Source organism: Lycium barbarum, chromosome 2 (assembly GCF_019175385.1).
Source record: "Lycium barbarum isolate Lr01 chromosome 2, ASM1917538v2, whole genome shotgun sequence".
NCBI classification, from domain to species: Eukaryota; Viridiplantae; Streptophyta; class Magnoliopsida; order Solanales; family Solanaceae; genus Lycium; species Lycium barbarum.
Window position 1 is genome coordinate 85,530,731 of NC_083338.1, and position 23,061 is coordinate 85,553,791.

General features: G+C 37.9%; 1 protein-coding gene across 3 annotated transcripts; it reads left to right on the forward strand.

Annotated features, from left to right (window-relative positions):
- The first annotated feature begins 358 nt into the window (after nt 1-358).
- LOC132626598 (syntaxin-132-like) lies at nt 359-19,624 on the forward strand. Of its 3 annotated transcripts, XM_060341516.1 has the most exons (13): nt 359-518; nt 6,715-6,834; nt 7,005-7,061; nt 11,563-11,611; nt 15,246-15,334; nt 15,415-15,488; nt 16,151-16,193; nt 16,276-16,336; nt 16,426-16,451; nt 16,555-16,632; nt 17,972-18,052; nt 18,707-18,772; nt 19,130-19,624. In XM_060341516.1, the coding sequence occupies exons 1-13, from the start codon at nt 501-503 to the stop codon at nt 19,301-19,303; spliced, it is 936 nt and encodes a 311-aa protein (XP_060197499.1). In that variant the 5' UTR covers nt 359-500; the 3' UTR covers nt 19,304-19,624. The 3 variants fall into 3 exon arrangements, with proteins under 3 accessions (XP_060197499.1, XP_060197500.1, XP_060197501.1); XM_060341517.1 differs by lacking the exon at nt 17,972-18,052; XM_060341518.1 differs by lacking the exons at nt 17,972-18,052; nt 18,707-18,772; nt 19,130-19,624 and adding an exon at nt 16,719-16,975.
- Nucleotides 19,625-23,061: the final 3,437 nt, after the last annotated feature.

Below are 23,061 nucleotides of genomic sequence, written 5' to 3' on the forward strand. Positions count from 1 at the left end.
TTCGTTGTTGAGTCGGCTTTTGAAGAGGTTGACGACGGTTTGAAGAGGCACATTTAGCAGTTGAGATCAGTTCGTGGGTTTGAACTTGAAAGTTTAAAGGAGTAGTTGAGATGATCGTGTGTTTTGAATGAAGTTCGTGTGTTTTGATATGGACCGATGTTGAGTTTGAAATAAATGAGGAGTTGGATTAAATGGTTTGGGATCTTTTTTATATTTTATAAAGAATTAACAAGTTTGGCAAAATATATTTTTAACCTCAATTTTCTTAATCTCAAATTTAATTGAATTTTAACTTGATTTGGTGCCTTCAAGTCACCTCTACTAATTTCCACACTTAAAAGTCACGTGGAGTTAAATTTTCGGTCTCTCTCGCCCTTTGTCACAACAGCAAAGCACATTCTCTCTCTTAGTATTACTTTTTCTCTCTCTTCTTTCTCTCTTAAATCTTGAAGCAAAACCTGCGAGAGAGAGAGTGAGAGCCTTGATTCTTCTCTATCACCATGAACGACCTTTTAAATGTAACTTCCTTCTTTCTCCCCCCATCCTACATCTATTTCTTTGCATAATTACATACAAATCTTATTATTACTTTCTACCTCTATTTCTCAGCAATTTTATTTATTTATTCTTTCTTTCTTTCTGCTCTTAATTTGTTTTTAAGAATAGGCTTAATATGTGTAGTAAGCATTATGTGGTGAGACTTGTAGCTCTAAATGGGAATTAGACTGCACAAAAATGACAATTTTGAATTGTGACTTTCTTAGCTACTGTGATGAAGTTGATTTCTAAACAGTTTTCTTGATTTCCTATTTTTTGATTTGCTTGATCATGAATAATGTATTTTGTAAGTGTGCTAAGAATTCTATGACAAATTCCTTGATTTCCCCTTCCCTTTCTCCTATATTACTTGCCTTTTACAATTGGGTATGCAAAGAATGCAAATTTTAGTGTGGCTCCTAACAAAATGCTGTTTCGACATAACAAACAACAACAACATACCCAGTGAAATCCCACAAAGTGGGGTTTGGGGAGGGTAGAGTGTACGCAGACCTTACCCTTACCTTGGGAGGTAGAGAGACTGTTATGTTTCGACATAACAAAAAAAGTAATTTTTTTTTGGATTCATTGGTCGGGAAAGACATATGAAGTTCCGTTTAAACATGTTTATTGAGGGACAAGGCTTATACTTTAGCTTGATCTTCACTTTGTGGAACCATAGGTCTTAATCATTGGTTTCTCTAAATCAAAGTCTTAATAAATGGCATCCTCCTAAGTTCTACGAAATATATATGCATGCCACTTTGTATTGACCGACACCAAAGGTGTAGCCTAATGGTCAAACAAGTCGGAATTGGCCATGGAGACCAAGGGCCAATCTCAGCGGAGGCATAAAATGTCAAATGATATATTCCATCTTCTAGCCTTGGTATGGTAGATTTGTCATATATCTTTGGTGGTAGGAGGTAGCGGATAGCCTGAGGATTGAAAGAGGTGCGCAATCTAATCCAGACACTACCGTTGTAAAACAAAAAGAGTTTGTATTGACCATAACATTGCTAATGCTGATGAATTATCATTATGACAAGCTTACTGGACGAAAGTTCGTTGGGTATCCTATTGGCATGAAGAACTGTAGGTTTCAACAACCTTACAGATCAGATCCATTTTGCTTTATGCAGAATCTGAATCTCAGACTTGATCCAGAAATTAATTGGTTATTGTGATCTATGGTTAAAATTCTCAGTTGTATATACTCTCTTAGCTTGTGTGGGGCATCTGGAAATTATTTTCGTTCTCATTGTCAGCATCAAAACGCTCTTTTGCTATAGAATTTTGAAAATATTTTTTCTTTTCTGACCGATCAATAAGATATGTGGTAGAAACAAAACCTTTATCTTGTCATGTTTAAGTACTTATGAAATACTTATCATGAGATTATTTATTTTCTTTTATTTTGAGATAGTAACAGTTGTGTATATATATATATATATTTTTTTTTTTTGGAGAATGGTAATGTTAACAGTTGTGTATATTTATTGGTTGTAGAACAGAAGGAAGAAAACTGTTCAGTGGTCCTAGCAAAATCCTCGGATTTCCATGATTGAAACAATATCTTCTATGTAAATCTGTTTACACCAAAAGCAAAAAAATCTAATGCAATTCAATTTGATCTTCTGTACTGAATAATTTTACACCTTAAGGTGGAGTGGACCTTTTATTTCATCAGAAGTGAAAGTACAAAAACAGAGGGTAAGACTAGCCTCTGATGCTGAGCATTTACAAACCAACTGCTCGCTTGTGGTGCTTTACAGGTAGAGATGCACTCTTCTAAGCAAAACATTAGGCTACCAAAAGAAAAAAATTTACAATTTTACCAAGATGTTCTTCCTTTGTTTATGTCTGATTGATGCCATGTTAGCCTTGTCAAGAATGTATGGTCCTACCGCATCTTTAGGAAGAACTTTGGACTCAAAAATTGCCCATCTTGTTCTTCGATACTCCATTTGGCTAGCGCATCCGCGACTTGATTAGCTTCTCTATAACAATGTTGAATTCTATGATTTGTCTGAGAGAGCATCTGTTTAATATCATCTATAGAGTCTTGGAGTTGCCATGCTATGTTCGTATTGCCCTTGAGCATATTAACAATAACCAAGGAGTCACATTCCAGGATTATGTTTTGAAATCTTTGAGAAATACACCATTGCAATCCAAGTTTTGCTGCAAGTGTCTCTGCTAAGTTGCTGCTTCCCTTGCCCAGATTTTTAGCAAATGCTGAGATGATTGTTCCATTGTTATCTCTGATAATTCCTCCGGCTCCTATCAAATCCTCGCTATTATGGCTGCCATCCGTATTGACTTTTATCCAATCTAATGGAGGTTTGATCCACCTCACTAGGATTTCTATGATTGAATCAAGATCTTCTACGAAAACATCTGTTTACACCAAAAACGAAAAAGTCTAATGCAATTCAATTTGATCTTCTGTACTGAATTATTACTGTCCTCAAAACATCAAGAGTTCCTTTCTTTCCAAATTGCCCACCTGATACAAGCTGGGACAATCCTCTATCTCTCTCTATCTATTGCTCCAACTCCAGCCTCCTTCCAGCTGAAAAGAACTTCAGTAATCTTACTAGGTGTTGTCCAGGGCTCCAGGCTATGTCTCTGAGATAAATGAATATCTTCCATAGCTGATCTGTTACCCTGCATTGTAGAAATAGATGGCTGACTCTCAGCTTATTCACCACAAAGATAACATCTTGAACAAAGGGATATCCCTCTCCTTCTGTGGTTGTCTTGTGTCAAAACAACTTCCCTTGCTAGTAGTAATATGAAATATGCTACCTTATGTGGAATCTTCACTTTCGATATGTGCTTCCATGGCCAATGAGTCATCTGCTGATTGGATTAGTTCAAGAGCTTTTATGCTGAGCTCACCTTAAAAAGGCCCCTATTGTCTGCTTGCCACCATAATCTGTCTGCTCCATTAGATTTACCTAGGTCAGTTTATGGGCTACTCAATATAGGATTTTTATCTTCGAAACCCATTGGAAAGGGCAGTGCAAGAGAAATCATACAAAATTTATTGAATCTGAATACCTTTGAATTCTTCCCGCTGTTTGTAAAATTCTATCAATCTAGACACTTCCCAGTCATTTAAGTTGCTATTGAATTGGATGTCCCATCCATGGGTAGTCCATACCTCTGCTACTGCTTTCTATTGGTGTAAGGCCAAGACATGAATGTCATAGAAAAGTTCCTTTAGGCAACCAGTACCCAGCTATCATCCCAGAAGGGAAGTGTTACACCCATTTTGTACCATAATGTAAGAGTGTCTCCTCATAATTGGCTAAATGCTCTTATGGATCTCCACAAACTAACGCCATATGCTGAGTGCACTTATGACATCCGCCTGTTAATCTCACCATATTTAGCGTTGATCACACTTCCCCAGTAAGTTTGGAGCTCTTGGGAGTACCTCCATAGCCATTTTAGCTTGAGAGTCTTGCTTTGCAGCTTAAAATTTCTAGTGCCTAGTCCACCACGCCTTTCCCCAAGTAGGATAGTATTCCATTTGACTATATGGAAAGCTCTTTTATCTCTGTTAACTTGCCATAAGAAGTTCCTTCTAAGCCTGTCAAGTCTCTGGATGACCCCAGCAGGGATGAGGAAGACAGACATCATATATATTGGAAGTGCATCAAGCACTGAGTTTATAAGAGTGATCCTTATCGAGCATCTCCACTTACTATATGTCTTTGTTTCATGCTCCAACTTCGGTTATTGAAAAGTTGGAAAGGTTTCAGAGAGATTTCCTATTGGATGCGGCGAATGGAGAAAGGAAACATCACCTGGTGCGGTGGGAGACCGTCACTTCTCCTAAAATTTAGGGGGGCCTTTGAATTAAAGATTTGAAGGTCTTCAATAAAGCTTTATTGGGCAAATGGCTATGGAAGTTTGGGTTGGAGGTGCAAGCTTTGAGGAGGGGAGTGATGGTTGATAAATATGGGGTGACGGAAGGGGGATGGAGAACTAGAGGTATCAATTTGCTTTTCGGTTGTGGTTTGTGGAGGAATATCATGAAGGGATGGGATTATTTTTGGGAAAATATCTCATTCAAGGTCGGAGACGGGAGGAGAGTGTTTTTGCGGACATAGGTGGTGGGGGGACTTTTTATTGAAAGACGAATTCCAGAGTTTGTACAGAATATCATGCCAAAGAGACTTGTCCATTCAGCAAATTAGGGGGACACAAGGCGTACCTTTTTGGGACTTGAGATTTAGAAGGGAATTTCAAGATTGGGAAGTGGCTTAGTTTCAAAGATTGCTAGCCTTACTTCATAGGCAAATCAATCCGGTTGATAATTCCTGCGTCTGGAGGTGGGGCTTGGGAAATAATGGAATGTTCTCTGGGAAGTCCTTTTATGAGAAACTCTTGGTTAGGGAAGAGATGACTTTTCCATGTAATGCAATATGGATTCCAAGGGTGCCAAGGAAGGTGTGCTTCTTCACTTGGCTAGCTACGAGAGGAGTGATCTTGACAGCAGAAAATCTTAGAAAGCGGAAGGTTGTCTGTGTCAGTTGGTGTTACATGTGTAAGGAGACGGGTGAGGACGTGGACCATCTTCTATTGCATTGCAGGCTAACCATGAGGCTATGGTGGGATATGTTTAGATGGTTTGGTACTCCTTGGGTAATGCCTAAAACCGTGAAAAATTTGATGTTCAGTTGGAAGAACGGAAGAAAGAAGAGAAGAAGAAGGGCTTGGAACGTGGTTCCACTTGCTTTAATGTGGGTAGTTTGGAGGGAGAGAAATAGGAGAGCTTTTGAAGGGGTGGAGTCGAGTTTCTCTCAGTTAAGGAGTATTCTACGTTCCCTTATTTTCTTTTGTTGTGAAAAGAAAGTTCCTTGTATAGATGATTGGGTGGAGTTTGTAGAGAATCATATCTTTTTGTAGATGCTTTACCTTTTGGTATACCCCTTGTATATGGCCAATTTGGCCATGTTTATGAATGGAAATATATTTACTTGATAAAAAAAAAGACTGATCCTGCCCCAACAGACAAATACTGAGATTTCCACTTAGTTAGTTTCTTTTCACATTTTCCAATGATTGAGTTCCATATCTCCTTGGATCTGGATTTTGCACCTAGGGGCATACCAAGATAAAGTGGTAGGCAGGGCCCCTATCTCCCGACCCAGAATCATAGTCAATTGTTATCAGGAACTTCATTGATAGGATACATGTGGCTCTTTTTCCAGTTTATATGAAGACCAGACATTCCATTAAACAATACTTAAATGGTTCTCAAGAATCTCAGTTGATTCTCTGCAGCATCATATTAAGGTGTCATATGCATATGAGGTGTGTGGCTTCCATGCTGATATTAGAGTTTCTGGTCACCTCAAAACCTCTAGTCCACTCATTGGTTCTTGCAATCTTGACCATATTATTCAGAGCTTCCATGGCTAATATGAAGAGAAAAGGAGATAGTAGATCTCCCTGTCTTAAACCTCTCTGAGCTGGGAGGAATCCCTCGGGGGATCCACATGAGAACTGAAAATTTGAGAGTACTTTGTGTCAGTACTTTGGAGAGTAATTTGTGTATGCTGCCTATCAAACTTATAGGCCTGAAATCTCTCAGCTCTTTAGCACCTTGTCTTCTTGGGGATCAATGCTATGTAGGTCGCATTGTAACTTTTCTCAAAAATTCCATTTGAGTGAAAATTTTGGGCAGTCCTGAGATTATTCCTTTCGCTTCGACTAATTAGTTTAGGGCCATATTTGATATGTGTCATGATATACTTCTTTGAGATCTTAGAACACTTCTGTGCCTTTTTGGTATTACTAATTTTTACCGATCAATTGCACTTTAATCCCAAAATTAGTTGAGATGACTATATGAATCTCTATATGTAATCCAGTTTGTTTAGGCTCAAATTCGGAGGATTCATCATAGTTAAATTATATTTACGTTGGTTGTCAATCTATGGTGACCGTTGTACTCTTTTCATGTTTGAAATGGTTTTGCTTGTCACAGAGGCTCTACAAGTAATTTTTTTCTTAAAATATTGTTGGTATTGATTAAACCCCTGACGCATTTCACTTTATGTATTCCTTTTAAAATTCTAGATTCTTCTGATTTGTGCTTGTAAAAAGAAAAAGAAGAATGTTGTTTTTCATTATGTATCTGTTTGATTTGTGTTGTAGGATGATTTTGATACCTTTGAGGCTCCCAGGAATCAAAATGATAGAACTGGAGATGTAGAAATGGGAATTCAAAGACCAATGGACTCTGGGGAACTAGGTCTTGATGATTTCTTTAAGCAGGTTTTGCTGCAAAATCTTATTATATGTTTATCTTGGAAAATTAACAGTGTGATAATTTCATCTTCCCCTACTTTCCTCAATTACTTTCTTTTCCCATATGTTGAAGTTGATCTCCTAAAATCTCCTGCTTCCTCATTTACTTGCCTCTTTTTTTTTTCCGACGTTGCTAGGTTCACCAAATTGAGAAGCAGTATGAAAAGTTGGAAAAGCTCCTGAAGAAGCTTCAGGTATAAATGTCCTTCGGTTATACTACGTGCCCATCTTTTCCTAATTCAGTTTGACTGCAATTATAGCATGCAGTGAGTGGCATGTAATGCCCTTTGAAGATTGCATTTAAGTTTGTTAAGTTTTCTTAGTTTTATCTGATTCATGCATAGTTAATGGGCATACAAGGATAGGAATGAACAGTTTATCTGTTATTTTATATTTTTATTTGTGACATACTTTCACCAGTTACTCAGAGTAGAGATTTATGTGAGAAACCGCGATTATGATGTTGACAAGTGTTTGAAGCTCTATATGCAAAACATGTGAGGTTTGTGTGCATGTGTTCTCTTGTCAAAGCAGTTCCCATCTATTAGAGCACTTGCTCATGTTTCTTGAGTACGTCTCTTCCTTTCTGACCTCTTTTAGTGAGGTTGGGTTTTTTCCTGTTTGTATCTTGATATCTGTATTTCATCAATTATGATCTCACTTTCAAATTGTTTGTCCTTCACTTTTAGGGGGTTTAATATTTGTTATTCGAAGATCTATTTTAATCCTGTAAAGTTTTTGTTTATGTAATATTTGATTATTTTTGTATTGTCCACCTGGTGCATAAGCCTCTTTCTTCCATATAGTGTCTCTTTTTGTCACTACTCGTACGAAGTTCTGCATTATGAAAGATGATATTTTTAAGTGCAACTTTGTGTGTTTACATAGAGAGTAAGCTAGGGAGAGAAGTAAAAAGTTTGAAATACGTGTAAAAAGTTTGAAATACGTAAGACCTCTGTATTTAGACATAACCTTATTTACTATTATTCCATTGATTGTTGAATCCTGTCCTGTTTATAATCCTGTTCCTAATTGTTGAATGTGACTTCCTAATCCCTCTGTCTATGATATTAGAGTAATTACATAATTACCTATTCAAAATCAACGTTGCCTCTCACAATGAAGCATATACATCACATGCTGTAAGCTTGTTACATATAATATATAATTCCCCTTCCTTTAGGTTATTAGGATAAAAGGAAAAAAAAAGAAGGTGATTAGGATAAAAGATCCGCAAGTTGATCATTTTGTCAAATAAAAGTTGTAATTATATTTATATAAGTTACCAGTTTCAAAGGAAAAATAAGTTGAGACGCTATTTTGCCGTTCAAAGTGACAATAAATCTTAATTTGTCTGGTTCGTCGTAAAAGATCAGAGTGAATGCAATTGCGAGGCACCCTAATCGTCACAAATCAACTGCATGGGTAATAATTCACGGTACTTCTTATTAACCAACTGGTTTAGCCAAGCTAACTCTCGCAAAGTCCCAAAGGGCCATTGACCATTATTTTGCTTCTGTAATGGACAGTAACACTCTATTTCTCGCCTTTCCAGAAAAAAAAAAATTGCCTCCAACTAAAATAGTAGTACCTAGTGCTCAAAAGTCTATATGAAGGACAACCTACCCATTACTTATGTGAAAGTATGTCGTTATCCTCATATAATAATGTTTTGCTTGGAGAGCCTTTTGCTTACCTCAAAATACAAGTCATAATTCCTCCAATGACGATCACATGATTTGTCCAAGAACTGTTACCAACAGTTTCCTTGAATGAGATATCTGGGCGAGTAGTTGTCAAATGATTCAACATTCTAACCAATCTTCTATACCTTCCTGGATTAGGTAGTTGGTTCCCGTTATCTTGCTAGACCTAGAAGCTTGACATTGGGATCGATTAATTCTGTGAATCTTCTCATCTGAAAATTTAAACTATTAAATAGCAAATATTATTTCTTTATTTATGTCTGCTATACACTATTATGTGCATATCTTTTATGGGAAATATTTTGTTGATAGGTGGCAGTATATCTGAAGTCATGACCATTGGCTGCTTTTTTACCATGTGGACTATGCGAACCACTTTATCTAAAAGTTTAAACTGTTAGAGAGGGGACACGCTTATTTATTTCCGTTTGTAAACGAATCTGTTTATGACTAGCTTTAAGTCAAGCATCCCTGCCTCGAGAATATCTAGACCATTCTTCCTCTATGAAAGGCATATGCCATGACCAGATTGTGTCTCAATTCCAAGGAAAATACTTCAATCTGCCAAAATCATTGGTTTAAAAACGATGATTCCGATGGTGCTACAAGTGGATCATGCCATGAGTCACCTAAGATGACAATATTGAGGGTGAACTGAGATAAGTATATTAGTTAGCTTCATGGTGTTTAATAATGAATGACATAACTCCACAGTAAATCAAATTGATGGACAACTATATTAATTTTGATTTTTGATGAACTAAGCTTGTGGAACTGCTTCAGACGATAGAGGGCATCCCGAAGGCGACAAACCATACCGTTCCCGTGAGCAATAAAACTAGTTGATATTGACACAACTTTGAGAGGGTGAGTGATAGGGAATTAGAAACAGAAGGACAGGCCACAATACTATCGGAAGAAGGTAATTTTCATTAAAAAAAAGTAGTACGGGAAGGAGATGGTGAAGTCCATGAGATTCACTCCCGTGACAGGTACCGAGCGTCGACTTGTAATTCAATCCTGCAGCACAACAAAATCAGAAGAATGTCACTGAATAATATAATGTTCAAGTTAGTTGACATATTGAAGACAAATTGAAAGGTCATTAGGACAAATAAAGAACATAAGATTATGGCAAAGAAGGAATAGGCTAGCAATGCTATAGTAGTGGGTTCAGATCTGTATCCTAGTATGATTGAAGACGGTGACTCAGAACAAGTAATATGAGTAAATAGTGTGAAATTGCTAGAGATATATTCAGAAGCACTAAATCGAAGCCTCATGAGAGTAGAATCTCCTCAAATTCCTGGATTAGTGTACTTTCTCACTCTATCATTACTAGATTGAGCTACATTAGTTATAGTTGGTGGCTGCTTCTCAAAAGTTATAGTTGGTGGTTGAGCAACATTAGCCTTATGTGATTGTGGTATGCCATATAGAAAATAACACCATCTCAAGTATGTCTACTTGTTGCAATATGTACAGCAGGGACAATTATCCTGATTTCTGTACCTGTTTTGGACAAGCACTTAAGAGATTAAGTTGAATAGTCCATTGGAGGAGTTGGACTAGATGAAACTTTGCCTAATCAGGTGGTTGAGAAGATTCTTGAAGAGATTGTCTACTGTGAGAATCGTATCACAACCAATTATGACACGAGCTTTTTCATAGTCAGTCCAATTTACTTCTCTGTTGGCTTCCAATTGTTCTACAGGGTTATTAATAGTAGTCACAAGAGTATTATATTAAAACATAAGGCCTTGAGCCTCTCTTTGGTAAGTTTCCATGTTTCGGCATGATTCTTCAAACTCTTCGACTTATCAAAAACAGGATAAAATCATCGGTAGGATAAAATCTAAAGATATCGCTGGTATACTAAAAACTTTCCTGGCTCCAACAGATGGAACAAGTTCATCATACTACACGATGGAGCATCAACTCTATCGCGCACAGTCTATTCTTTCTCTGAAATCTGTTGAAGAGTTGTAGTCAGATGGTTGATGACTCCTTGTCCCTAAACTTAGACCAGGAGTAGCATTATGTGACCCAAGTAACATTTTTGCAGTATAATTCTAGAGTTACCAGAGATTTGAAGAACTTCAAGAGTGAAGATTAGTGTCGAAATAATCCTGGAAAGGGTATGCAAAGTTGAGGGAGTAGATTGGACAGCTATAAAAGTGGTTTTTGTGGAACTGAAAGATTCCCCGTAGTCAACATTGTTGAAAGATTATATGGAGAGTTAAAGTAGGAAATATATGACTTGAGAACGGGCAGACTGTAGCGGATATCGGCCTACCACAAATTCAAATGATGTTAACAGGTTGGAATTCCCTCTCCTTTGCTGTTATCGTACCTGGTCAATATAAGAGAAAGGAAAGAAGTGCAATTGAGAATGCATAAGAACAATGTCTCTTAACCCTTATTTATGTATGCAATATAATATAGCCTATATATAGAGAGAGAGAGATTTTATATTGACAATGGGACACTCTTTCCTAATCCCGCCAATTATAGGATATGGGACATTCTTTCCTGACCCCAACAATTATAGGATATGACTTCTAAACCCCTCTAACTTTGAATTGCAGGAATTACATAATTACTCATTCAATATCAACAATTCAGAAGACCCTGGGCATCGTTACTACACTATTCCTCATAAAAATTTTGAATTTATTTGTATGCCTTGCTTCAAGTGCAAATAATGTAATTTATTTTTCCACATGACTAGGAGCTCTTCCGTGTTTATAATCCACAAAATGCAGTCTCTTTTTTGGTACTAAAACCCCCTCAAGGGGGTTGAAAAGGTAACTCCAAGAATTACAAGTCGACTTGTAGGTTAGTTGATGTAATATATGGGGACCAGGGTACTTACCATACGGGGAAAAAACCAAAGACATAGGGACCAAAGGAGCATATATGATCTTAATAGTTTCCTTAAATATTTAACAGTTAAGAACCTCATGATCTTTTCCAATGCTCTTCACAGGATGCTCATGAGGAATCAAAGGCTGTCACGAAAGCTTCCGCTATGAAAGGTAATCCATTTTCTTGTGGTTATGCTGCTGTGGCACGTGCTGGAAGAAATTGATTTGCATGACTGATATGTAATTTTCTCGTACATAGTAGATGCCCTATAAATTAGTTCAGCTAAGGGTGGAGTGAGAAACCTTTAATGTGCTACCTGAGTTAAATTACAAAAAATTTCCACTTGATAGTTGAAAGTTAAGAGGTGGTTTAGTTTATAAAGAAGGAAATGTCTGAAGAAAACGATCCTACAAATATCTCGTGTGTTAGTTCAAGATCTCTAAAATTAAAGTTCTCTTGTAAAAAGACAACTGAAAACAAATTTATAAAGGGCTACAAAACCAATTGACCCCTTCCTTTTGTTTTTCAGATAGAAAATTTTTTAAAAACTTGAGGTTCAGCTAACATGCTTTTTGGGCCTTCCTATTCAGTTATATTCCATCAGCTGATTCTTAGTGTACATAAGTCCCAAGTGTTTAATCTCTTTATAGATGGGAAAATCGTCAATTTTAAAGCAACTAGTCAGTTTTTGCCTACGTTCTGGCTGTGTTGTTATTTCTTTAGTACCAACATGAATATTTTTATTTTTTGGTATAACCACCTGGTGTCGGGGTCTCACTGATCGGACTAACTTGGATTGCGTAAAAGTATCCTAGGGCTTGAACTTGTGGTTAAGGGTGGAGGAACCTTTGCTATTGTGGTTATAGGTGGAGGAACCTTTGCTATTCCACCCCTAAAGAACTATAAAAAAATATGATATGTTTAATAAACAAGCTTCTATCAGTTGGACATAGACCGATGACAAACATGACATGACATGAAAGAGTTTTGCCTATAGACCTAGAAATGAATGACATAGGACAAAGATGAGACAACGCCATATTGGGATAATTAAAGACGAGGATAACATAAATGTATAAAAAGAATGAGGATTATGATCAGAACGAGTAACACTTTAAACATGTACCTAAGGCAGTGATTTTTTTTTTTTTTGAAATTGGTGACATTGGTATTGATAGCACTAGGGCAGTGCTTAAGCCATATTTACAGAGGAGAAGTTCCGGCAGCCAACAAAAATCCTAAAAAACAGTTACAATTGCGCTATAAAATCTATTAAGGAAACCTCCTCATCCAAGTAGCATTCTTTACACCAAAAGTGAAACAAAAGTAGACACCTCATCTTAATATCCTGCACATGATTACCCCTATCATTAAAAACCCTAGAGTTCCTCTCTTTCTAAATTGTCCACCAAATACAAGCAGGAACCAATCTCCACCCACCAAATACAAGCAGGAACTTAAGGCAGTGTTATCAAAAGCGAAAAGAGCAAAAAAGCTCTAAGGTCTACTAGGGCTTTAAGCGCAAATAAAGCGTGGGCTTTAATGAAAAAAAGTGCAAATATTTGTGTGTGTTGTGTGTGTGTATTTGTGTGTCTGTGTTTAGTCCAAGACTAATATTTATAAGTATATAAGCGAGACTGGAGAAAGAATTCAGAGAATGTGTGAAGACAGATGTCTTACATTTGGGTCTTTTATGTTCACGGCTCACGCTCTACAATGCACTTTTATTACATTTTTTGATGGGGAACACTTACACTTTTTATATATTACATGTAAGTCTATTCTATTTACACAATCTATTCACATAGTGTGGGAAAGGGTGGTGGAGATGAGGGTGAGGAGAGGCGTATCTATTTCAGAGAACCAGTTTGGATTCATGCCGGGACGCTCAACTACAGAAGCCATCCATCTTGTAAGGAGTCTAGTGGAGCAGTATGGGGAGAGGAAGAGGGACTTACACATGGTATTCATCGACCTAGAAAAGGCTTACAACAAAGTTCCAAGGGAGATCCTATGGAGATGCTTGGAGGCTAAAGGTGTACCTGTGGCGTACATCAGGGTGATCAAGGACATGTATGAGGGAGCCAAGCCCAGGGTAAGGACAGTAGCAGGAGACTCAGAGCACTTCCCAGTTGTGATGGGGTTGCATCAAGGATCAACTCTTAGTCCGTTTTTATTTGCCTTGGCGATGGATGAATCGACGTGGCATATTCAAGGTGAGGTGCCATGGTGTATGCTTTTCGCGGATGACATAGTCTTGATCGACGAGACTCGTAGCGGAATCAACGCTAAGCTGGAGGGTTGGCGTCAGACTCTGGAGTCTAAAGGATTCAAGCTGAGTAGGACCAAGACAGAGTACTTGGAGTGCAAGTTCAGTGAAGCACCTCAAGAGGCTGGCGTGGAAGTGAGGCTTGGTACCTAGGTCATCCAGAAGACAAGTAGTTTCAAGCATCTTGGGTCTATTATACAAGGCAGTGGGGAGATTGACGATGATGTCACACATCGTATTAGGGCAGGGTGGATGAAATGGAGGCTCGCTTCCGGAGTGCTATGTGATAAGAAGGTGCCACCACAACTTAAGGGCAAGTTCTACAAAGTGGTGGTTAGACCGACTATGTTGTATGGGGCGGACTGTTGGCCAGTTAAGATCTCTCACGTTCAAAAGATGAAAGTTGCCGAGATGAGAATGTTGAGGTGGATGTGTGGGCACATCAGGAGTGACAGGATTAGGAATGAGGCTATCCGGGACAAGGTGGGAGTGGCCCCGGTGGAAGACAAGATGCGGGAAGCGAGACTGAGATGGTTTGGACATGTGAAGAGGAGAGACACAGATGCCTCAGTGCGGAGGTGTGAGAGGTTGGTCATGGATGGTTTCAGAAGAGGTAGGGGTAGGCCGAAGAAGTATTGGGGAGAGGTGATTAGACAGGATATAGTGCAGTTACAGCTTACCGAGGACATAACCTTAGATAGGAGGATATGGAGGATTCAGATTAGGGCAGAATGCTAGTAGATAGTAACGTTTATCCTTTCATATTAGTAGTCACATTATCGCGATATAAGTTCTTGTACTTTGATTTCTGCTACTATTTGTTATTCTGTACTTTCATTATCTTATTTTATCTGTGATAGCTACTGCTCCTTTACAAACTGCTTCATCATGGCTTAGTCGCTTTAGTTATTTTCATTTCCATATCGCTTTGAATCTCTTGGCCTTATCTGACCTCTTTTATGCTTTTATGCTTTCTATTGAGCCGAGGGTCTTTCGGAAACAGCCGTCCTACCTTGGTAGGAGTCAGGTCTGCGTACACTCTACCCTCCCCAGACCTCACGTTGTGAGATTTCACTGGGTTGTTGTTGTTGTATTCACATAGTGGATTAGTGCTTGGTCCTGATTATAGGAACCTTGATATTCTTTCTGTGAGTGATGAAAGATATAGGTCCAATTATGTATTGATTTTACTAAATATAGTGAATAAGAATCAGCAACTGAAGGAGGAATAAGGGCCCGTTTGGCTTAGCTTAAAAAAAGCAGCTTATAAGGCAAAAAAAAATAAGTTGGGTTACTCCAACTTCTTTTTTTGGGCTTATTTTAAGCACAAAATGGCTTATAAGCTGGCCAGCCAAACACTCAAAAAAGCTGAAAACAGCTTATAAGCCAATCCAAGCGGGCTCTAAGTTGCATTGAATAGGCTTTTTCTGTTTAGTTGGAAAAATCATCTTTCTTTGCTTCTCTTATTCATGTTCATGGCGTGTTGATAACTATTTTTAACTAGGTCTTTCTAAATGATGAGATTGTAAATGCAGCAATTAAGCAGCGAATGGAAAAAGACGTTGACGAAGTTAGCAAAGTAGCTCGGCTCATCAAATCAAAGATTGAGGAACTTGACAAAGAAGTAACGTTAAATGCTTTCATCTCTTAGTTCTGTGATTTTTGTGTTTCTTTTGGTTATCATCTGTTTTTCTTACATTGTAGAATCTGGCCAATAGAAGCAAACCAGGATGTGGTAAAGGATCAGCTGTTGATAGATCAAGAACGGCAACAACAGTGTAATTTTTAGTGCTTACATCTCCTTTGTCTTCTCAATAGTTGTTTCCTTTTTGATATGGTCACACCTCGATGTTATTTTGACATTTGTGGGTGGGTGTATCACTGAATAACTTTTTTACATGGACGCACTGATTGGGTGCTGGCATAAAACAATGTATTGGGACAGACAGTGGATAAGTTGAGGGTATGTTTAGTCTATGTCCATGCATTTGCTAGTATGATTGCATGCTATGTTCTTTTTCTCCTTGAAGTACAGTTATGGCATACTACTTAAGGGTCTGATTGCTCTATTACTGCCTTATACACAATTGAATGTTGGTCTCTAGTTCTTCTTAGCAACATACTTATGGTTGGCTTTTGCCTTGTTAAGATTGCATATCTAAATTATATGAACATCAACTTCTGACTCGTACTACAAAAGTAGTTACCAATTTATATGCTCCTAAAGCACAAATGTTAGCTCTTAAATGCACACACCTTAAAACACATGAAGTCAGTATCTTCCAGTTTGTCATAATGCTCAATGTGTCAGAAAAATGAAGCAGAATAGTAATGTGTTTCCTCATGCTTCTCTTCTCCTCCAACAATTCAGATTCTCTAGTGCTCGTCTTATTACACATGTGGTTTATGAGTGAACTCAGCCTGCTATCTTTGCTTGCAGTTCCTTGAAAAAGAAGTTCAAAGATAAAATGTCCGAGTTTCAGGTATGCCAGCTACATTATGATGGCTCTTTCTCTTCTTGGGTTTTCCTTCTTTTCAGGTTTAGTTGATAAAAAATGTTAACAGACTCTACGAGAAAACATCCACCAAGAATATCGTGAGGTTGTTGAAAGGCGTGTATATACAGGTGTTAAGAACAACCGGATTTGAGTTTCTGAATCGATTACTTAGGATTTTCATCCAATTGTAACTATTTTCTTTTGGTGTGTATGACAGTGACGGGAAATCGAGCTGATGAAGAGGTGAAACTACGTGCTGTTGAATTCTTGAAAATGTCAGTAGTGCTTTTTGTGCACATGTTCTAATTTCCCTGCCTTGTATCCCTTTATCTTCCCCTCCATGCAGACAATTGATCGATTGATAGAAACTGGGGACAGTGAGCAGATATTCCAGAAAGCTATTCGGGAACAAGGGCGAGGACAGGTATGCTCCTGCTCAGCTGTTTATGCATCCTTTTCGTTCAGCAGCTTCACAATGGTGTCCTAATATTATGCATCCTTTTCGTTCAGCAGCTTCACAATGGTGTCCTATTCAAGTTCACATATGACAAAGGATCATTATATAATGCTTTAACTTGCATCTTTTTAAACGCATTGGGTCACGGTGGTTGCGCTTTTAAAGCTGACCAATTAGGTTTCTATTAAAATTTCCTTTATGGTCAACAGGACCTTCCTGTACTATCTAGTGCTGTTTGAATTCTGTTCTTTTAGATATAATCGTATATTTAAGTAGGGTTTTCATGAATAACATACCTTTAGGGCCTTGATATTCTCTCTATTCCCTCCCACCAATTTTTACCATGTCAGCAGTTTATTGATACAGGAATAGTCCATCTTTGCACAGTTTTGGCGAGAAGGAAAGAAGGTTGAGCTTATTGGTAAATAGGACGTAAGAATAATTTTGTTTGGTTGTAATGGAATCAATAGCTTCCCAACGGAAGCCTCTTGCCGCTAAGTTAAGCAGACAATATTTTCGTACCAATATTCAAATAAGATATTTCCTTACCATCATATCCTTATAACTCTCACACCTCTGGTGCCTTACATTTTCTATTCTGGCTCTCTCGAATTCGGCGCCATCATAAAGTAATAGAGACTCATCCAAAAAGGTTAAAAAAAAGGGGATGCATGATTTGACTTCGGTAGAATAAGAAAGCAAGTGATTCCCAAATTGCTGTAGCATCTTATACTCTCAATCCTTTTGCTAAACTTCTAAGCCGGATGATTTGCCTAGTTGATTAAGGTCTCTTTAAACCTCAGGCTGCTATTTCCAGACAAGTGTCATACGCTTGAAGTAGCAAAACAGCAGATTACTGATAAAAAAACAGTGATGTAACGCATCATACTCGAACAATGTTTTCTCTTACATATGTGTAGGACTGTTTCTGGGCAAAAGATGTAGGGTTAGAGAGATTGGCAATTAATTCGAACTGCATGGGTAGGCAGCAGATATCAGTCGGAGGGAGTTATTTGGTTGGTCATTGGTGAGATGTCAAAATATAGCATTATTTTGGTAAGAAATCACATTTTGGTCACCAATATTTCATACAATCAACTGTAACTGTAAGCAGTTTCTCGACCTTGCTGGATGTTTTCTTTCTTTTTCCCTCGTCATTTTTCTTCTGAATAAAGTTATGCAAACTTTGGCCTTTATCCCTCTGGCTCTGTTATATTAGTTTCACTAACCACGAAGCTAATATGCACACTTGAAATTATAGTAATTAGGTCCATCATCACTGGTTCTCTATGTTACTACTTTGCAGCTAATGGATACCTTAGCGGAAATTCAAGAGCGCCATGATGCTGTCAGAGAGCTAGAGAGGAAACTTCTTGAGTTGCAACAGGTATAACACATAACCCTATGATGAGGGACAAAGTAACAACAAAATTGCTTGAAAATCCCTAATTGTCCATAAAGGGGGAGAGAGAGGGGACAAGGGACACAGAAATATAGAAGAACAATTAGAATTAAATTCTTGTTCTATTCAGTTGAAGATATAATTAAACAAATAAAAATATATCATCTAAAACAGCGTAAATTATTGGATGAGACGGTCAAGTCTCACCGCAACCCATTATCAATAGGAATTTCCACATGCTTAGCTCATAAATAAGAATCCAGCCTGTACGTGAAGGGCACATGTCGAAGATATATTTAAGTTAATAGAAGTGTGTATATATAGATATTTTTGTTTATTAATTTATTTTATCTTCTGATATGGACTAAACATGAGCTCAGGCCTCAGAGTGCTGATCATGTGGTCTCTCCTAGCGTATGTTTCTGAGATCATCTCTGTTCAAGATAATATCAGTTGGTTTAAACACACCCAATGAAATAAAATCACAGAAGTGACAGTTCCATAAAATTCTCTTTTTCCTCTGGAAGGTGACAGGCCTTGTGGGAAGTGATGATGCCATTACGGAATTAGTGCCTGACAGAAAAGAAGAAAAACAGGCAGTGATATCTGGTTTAAAATTCGTTACTATCTTTGATGCAGATATTCATGGACATGGCTGTGTTAGTTGATGCTCAAGGGGACATGCTTGATAATATAGAATCACAGGTAATTCATTATCTTTGTGTGACCCCTATATGCTAGTATCGATACTTCCTTTTTTCTTTTTGTCTAGCATTTTATATGTTCTCTATCTTTATGTTTCATATCATCATTGTTTGACATTCCAATTGAAATTCATTACCTAGTATGACCCCTATCCTGGTACCTTCTCTTTCTTCTTTGCATATTTTAAATCTTCTGCGTCTTAATATTTTCTTTTCCTCATTGACAATCCAATTGAAAATTCATTATCTTTGTATGAATCCTACTCTGGTACCTACTCTTCTTTTTTCTTTTTCTTTTTTTGGAAATATTCCCTATGTTTATTTTTCCTTCATCATTGCTTGACAATCCAATTTTCAGGTTTCAACTGCAGTTGACCATGTGCAATCAGGGAATACCGCTCTACAAAAGGCAAAGAGTTTACAAAGGAATTCAAGAAAATGGATGTGCATCGCCATCATTATCCTTCTGATAATCGTTGCAGTCATAGTTGTTGGCGTGCTCAAGCCATGGAATAGCAACAAGGGTGCTTGACTTTTTCACCCAGATAAACAATGTATAAAATACAACTGCAAGTTAATGAGTTCTATATCTGCACACACTTGGTCAATTACAGCCTTTCTTGGTTTTGTGCATGTGGAACCTGAAACTCTCTCTACATCAAATTTGAGTTTGAAACTGTCACTGGAGATGTATTATTTTAATTCTTTACAAACCTGTTTCTTTTTTCGGGTTAGTGTAACATCACTTATACAAACTCATCTCACTGTAGCTAAGATGAGTTGCATGTTGGTTGTACTGTTTTACCAGTGGCGTGGTTGTCAATGCAAGTAATTGTGTGTTTCTTGGTGGTGATGCAAACTCCAACAAGCCTGTTCAATATGATGAGGACTACGATTTTCATGGTTCCGTTGTATTTCATATCAAATTAGTTCTGTCTACTATGCTCATCCGTGTCATATAAAATTTTACACTGTTTGTTCTATTCCATGTAGTCACTGGTTAATTCTTTTCAAAAGCTTCCTCCCAGCCCCGGTGAATGACCCCCAAGCCCAGTCAATCATTTAGGGGTCGTTTGGTTTTATTAGAACAGGCAATTCGCAGAATTGCCCCTCTTTTGGGTGGTCTTTAAATTTTGCCCCTCATATTTGAAATCTTTAAATTTTGTCCTTCGGCTAAACCCCATGGGTTCCAGGTTCGAACCCTCACACAGTCAAAATTTTAAAAAAAAAATCGCAAGGCAGAGTTTAAATTTCGCTATGCCCCCACCGGCATACACTTGTGAAGGAATTACCAAAGTTATGCCGGACCCGGCATACTTATGCCTTATGGGCAGACTTGGCATAAGTATGCCGGGTCCGGCATAACTTTGGTAATTCCTTCACAAGTTTATGCCGGGTCCGGCATAAAAGTTTGCCCATTAAAAGTATGCCCCCACCGGCATAAACTTGTTAAGGAATTATCAAACTTATGTCGGACCTGACATAAAAGTTTGCACATTAAAAGTATGCTCCCACCGGCATAAACTTGTTAAGGAATTACCAAACTTATGCCGGACCCGGCATACTTATGCCTTATGGGCAGACTTGGCATAAGTATGCCGGGTTCGGCATAACTTTGGTAATTCCTTCACAAGTTTATGCCGGTGGGGGCATACTTTTAATGGGCAAACTTTTATAGTATGCCACATAAGACGGAATTTTTCCTTAAAGCATAACTAAAAGTTTGCCTTATAAGGCAAAGTCTATACCTTAAGAAAAAGTTCTGCCTTACGGGGCATACTTTTGGTTATGCCTTAATTAAAAGTCTGCCCCATAAGGCATAGTTCCTTAAGGAAAAGTTTTGCCCCATAATACATAACTGAACTATGCCTTGAGGAAAAGTTATGCCCACTCCGGCATAACTTTAGTTTTTCCTTACGAACTTTATGCCGAATTCGGCATACACTCCCCCCAGCCAAATTATTTTTTTATTTTATGCCTGAGCGGGGATTCGAACCCAGAACCTCAGCTAGCTATGCGAAGGGCAAAATTTAAAGACTACAAATATGAGGCGCAAAATTTAAAGACCACCCCAAAAGAAAGGCAATCCGTGCAAAAAAATGTATTAGAACACTAGATACCAGATGAATTGCCCTTCTTTTGGGGTGGTCTTTAAATTTTACCTCTCATATTTAAAATCTTTAAATTTTGCCCTTCGGCTAAAATCCATGTGTTGAGGTTCGAACCCCCACTCAGTCAAAAATTTTAAAAAAATTTGCAAGACAGAGTTTAAATTTCGTTGTGCTCCCACCGACATACACTTGTTAAGGAATTACCAAAGTTATGCCGGACCCGGCATACTTATGCCTTATGGGCAGACTTGGCATAAGTATGTCGGGTCCGGCATAACTTTGGTAATTCCTTCACAAGTTTATGCCGGGTCTGGCATACTTATGGGCAAACTTTTAGTTAAGCCTTAACTAAAAGTCTTTTCCTAGTTATGCCTTATGGGGCATACTTTTAGTTATGGCATAACTAAAAGTCTTTTCCTAGTTATGCCTTATGGGGCATACTTTTAGTTATGGCATAACTAAAAGTATAGACTTTGTTTTATAAGACAAATTTTTAGTTATGCCTTAAGGAAAAGTTCCGCCTTATGAGCATACTTTTAGTTATGCCTTATGGGGCATACTTTTAGTTGTGCCTTAACTAAAAGTCTGCCCCATAAGGCATAACTAGGAAAAGACTTTTAGTTAAGGCTTAACTAAAAGTTTGCCCATTAAAAGTTTGCTCATAAGTATGCCGGACCCGGCATAGACTTATTAAGGCTTTGCTAAAGTTATGCCGGACCCGGCATACTTATGCCCAGTCTAACCATAAGGCATGAGTATGCCGGGTCCGGCATAACTTTGGTAATTCCTTAATAAGTGTATGCCGGGTCCGGCATACACGCGACCCAAACCTTGCCTTGGATTTTTTTTTAATTTATGCTTGAGCGGGGGTTCGAACCCAAAACCTCATGATTTCTACGTGAACACTCAGGGTTGCAACGCGAAGGGAAAAAATTAAAGACCAGCAATATGAGGGGCATAATTTAAAGACCACAAATATGAGGGACAAAATTTAAAGACCACCCCAAAAGAAGAGCAATCCGCACAAAAAAATGACCAGACCCCGTGCCAGCACGGGCCCAATATATTTTATAATTTTATAGATAATTTACTTTTCATAGCTATCTCTAAGACTTATTTATGAATAATAACTACCTTTTATTTTATTTCTTTTTAGTAGCTAAAATATTTTCTTATATTACACATCATAACTAGTATCCTGTATTTCACAAGTTTTTCTTTCAAATTGATTTTCTCTCACCACCAAATCTATTTTCTCTCTCGCCCCTCTTTCTCTCTCCGTTCCATCTCCTACTCTTTTAAATTGATTTTCTCTCACTTATCAAATCTATTTTCTCCCTCACCCCTCTTTCTCTCTCAGTTCCATTTCCCACCCTAGATCTCATTTTCTCTTACAAATTCGAAGAATCCTACGGTAGTAGCAGCAGCCATGATCGATGAAAAGAAGAGCTTTAACAACGGTGGAGGACGACGGAGTGGAGCTTTATCAACTAGTCCAATTGAATGTCTCTGTTCATTATCTCTGATGCCCATCCCTCTTCAGTCCTCAACCTTCTATCATTTGATATTCTGGATCTGGTTCAATTGGTTCTTTGTCATTTGCTCTGCCTATAAATTCAAGAAAATATATAAACAAGTAAATATGATTGAGGAAGAATATAGTGTGAATACCATTATTGTCGGTTGAAGAAGCTGCCATGTGTGATATGATATATTTGTGACCTAAATCGACTGGGTGTTCATCAATCTGGCTGGAAACTTCAATACGATTCAATTCGTAGTTCTGGACCAGGTCGAATTGATTTTATAAGGTTTTGGTCGAAAATTATCAAAGCCGACGCAATAAAGAAGACGATGAATTGGGTTATTCCAATTGGTGCTCTTTTGATCGAATTGCTCTCTGTTTTTCATTAATAATTGTTGAATCTCTTCTCTCACTGATAACACGCTATACTACCGCCCCTCCGGCATGAATCCAACGCATACTCCACCTTCAATGAGAGTTGTGGAGCTTCATGCCCACCAAACGTTTGATAAAATGTTTCAGTATATTTTCAGTGTACTGTTTCAGTATATTTCGCTGTATTTCAATGTATTTCTAATTTATGAAATAGTTTCTGATATATTTCATTGTATTCCGTTGTACGCATATTACAATTTTATATTTCTTAAACAATCA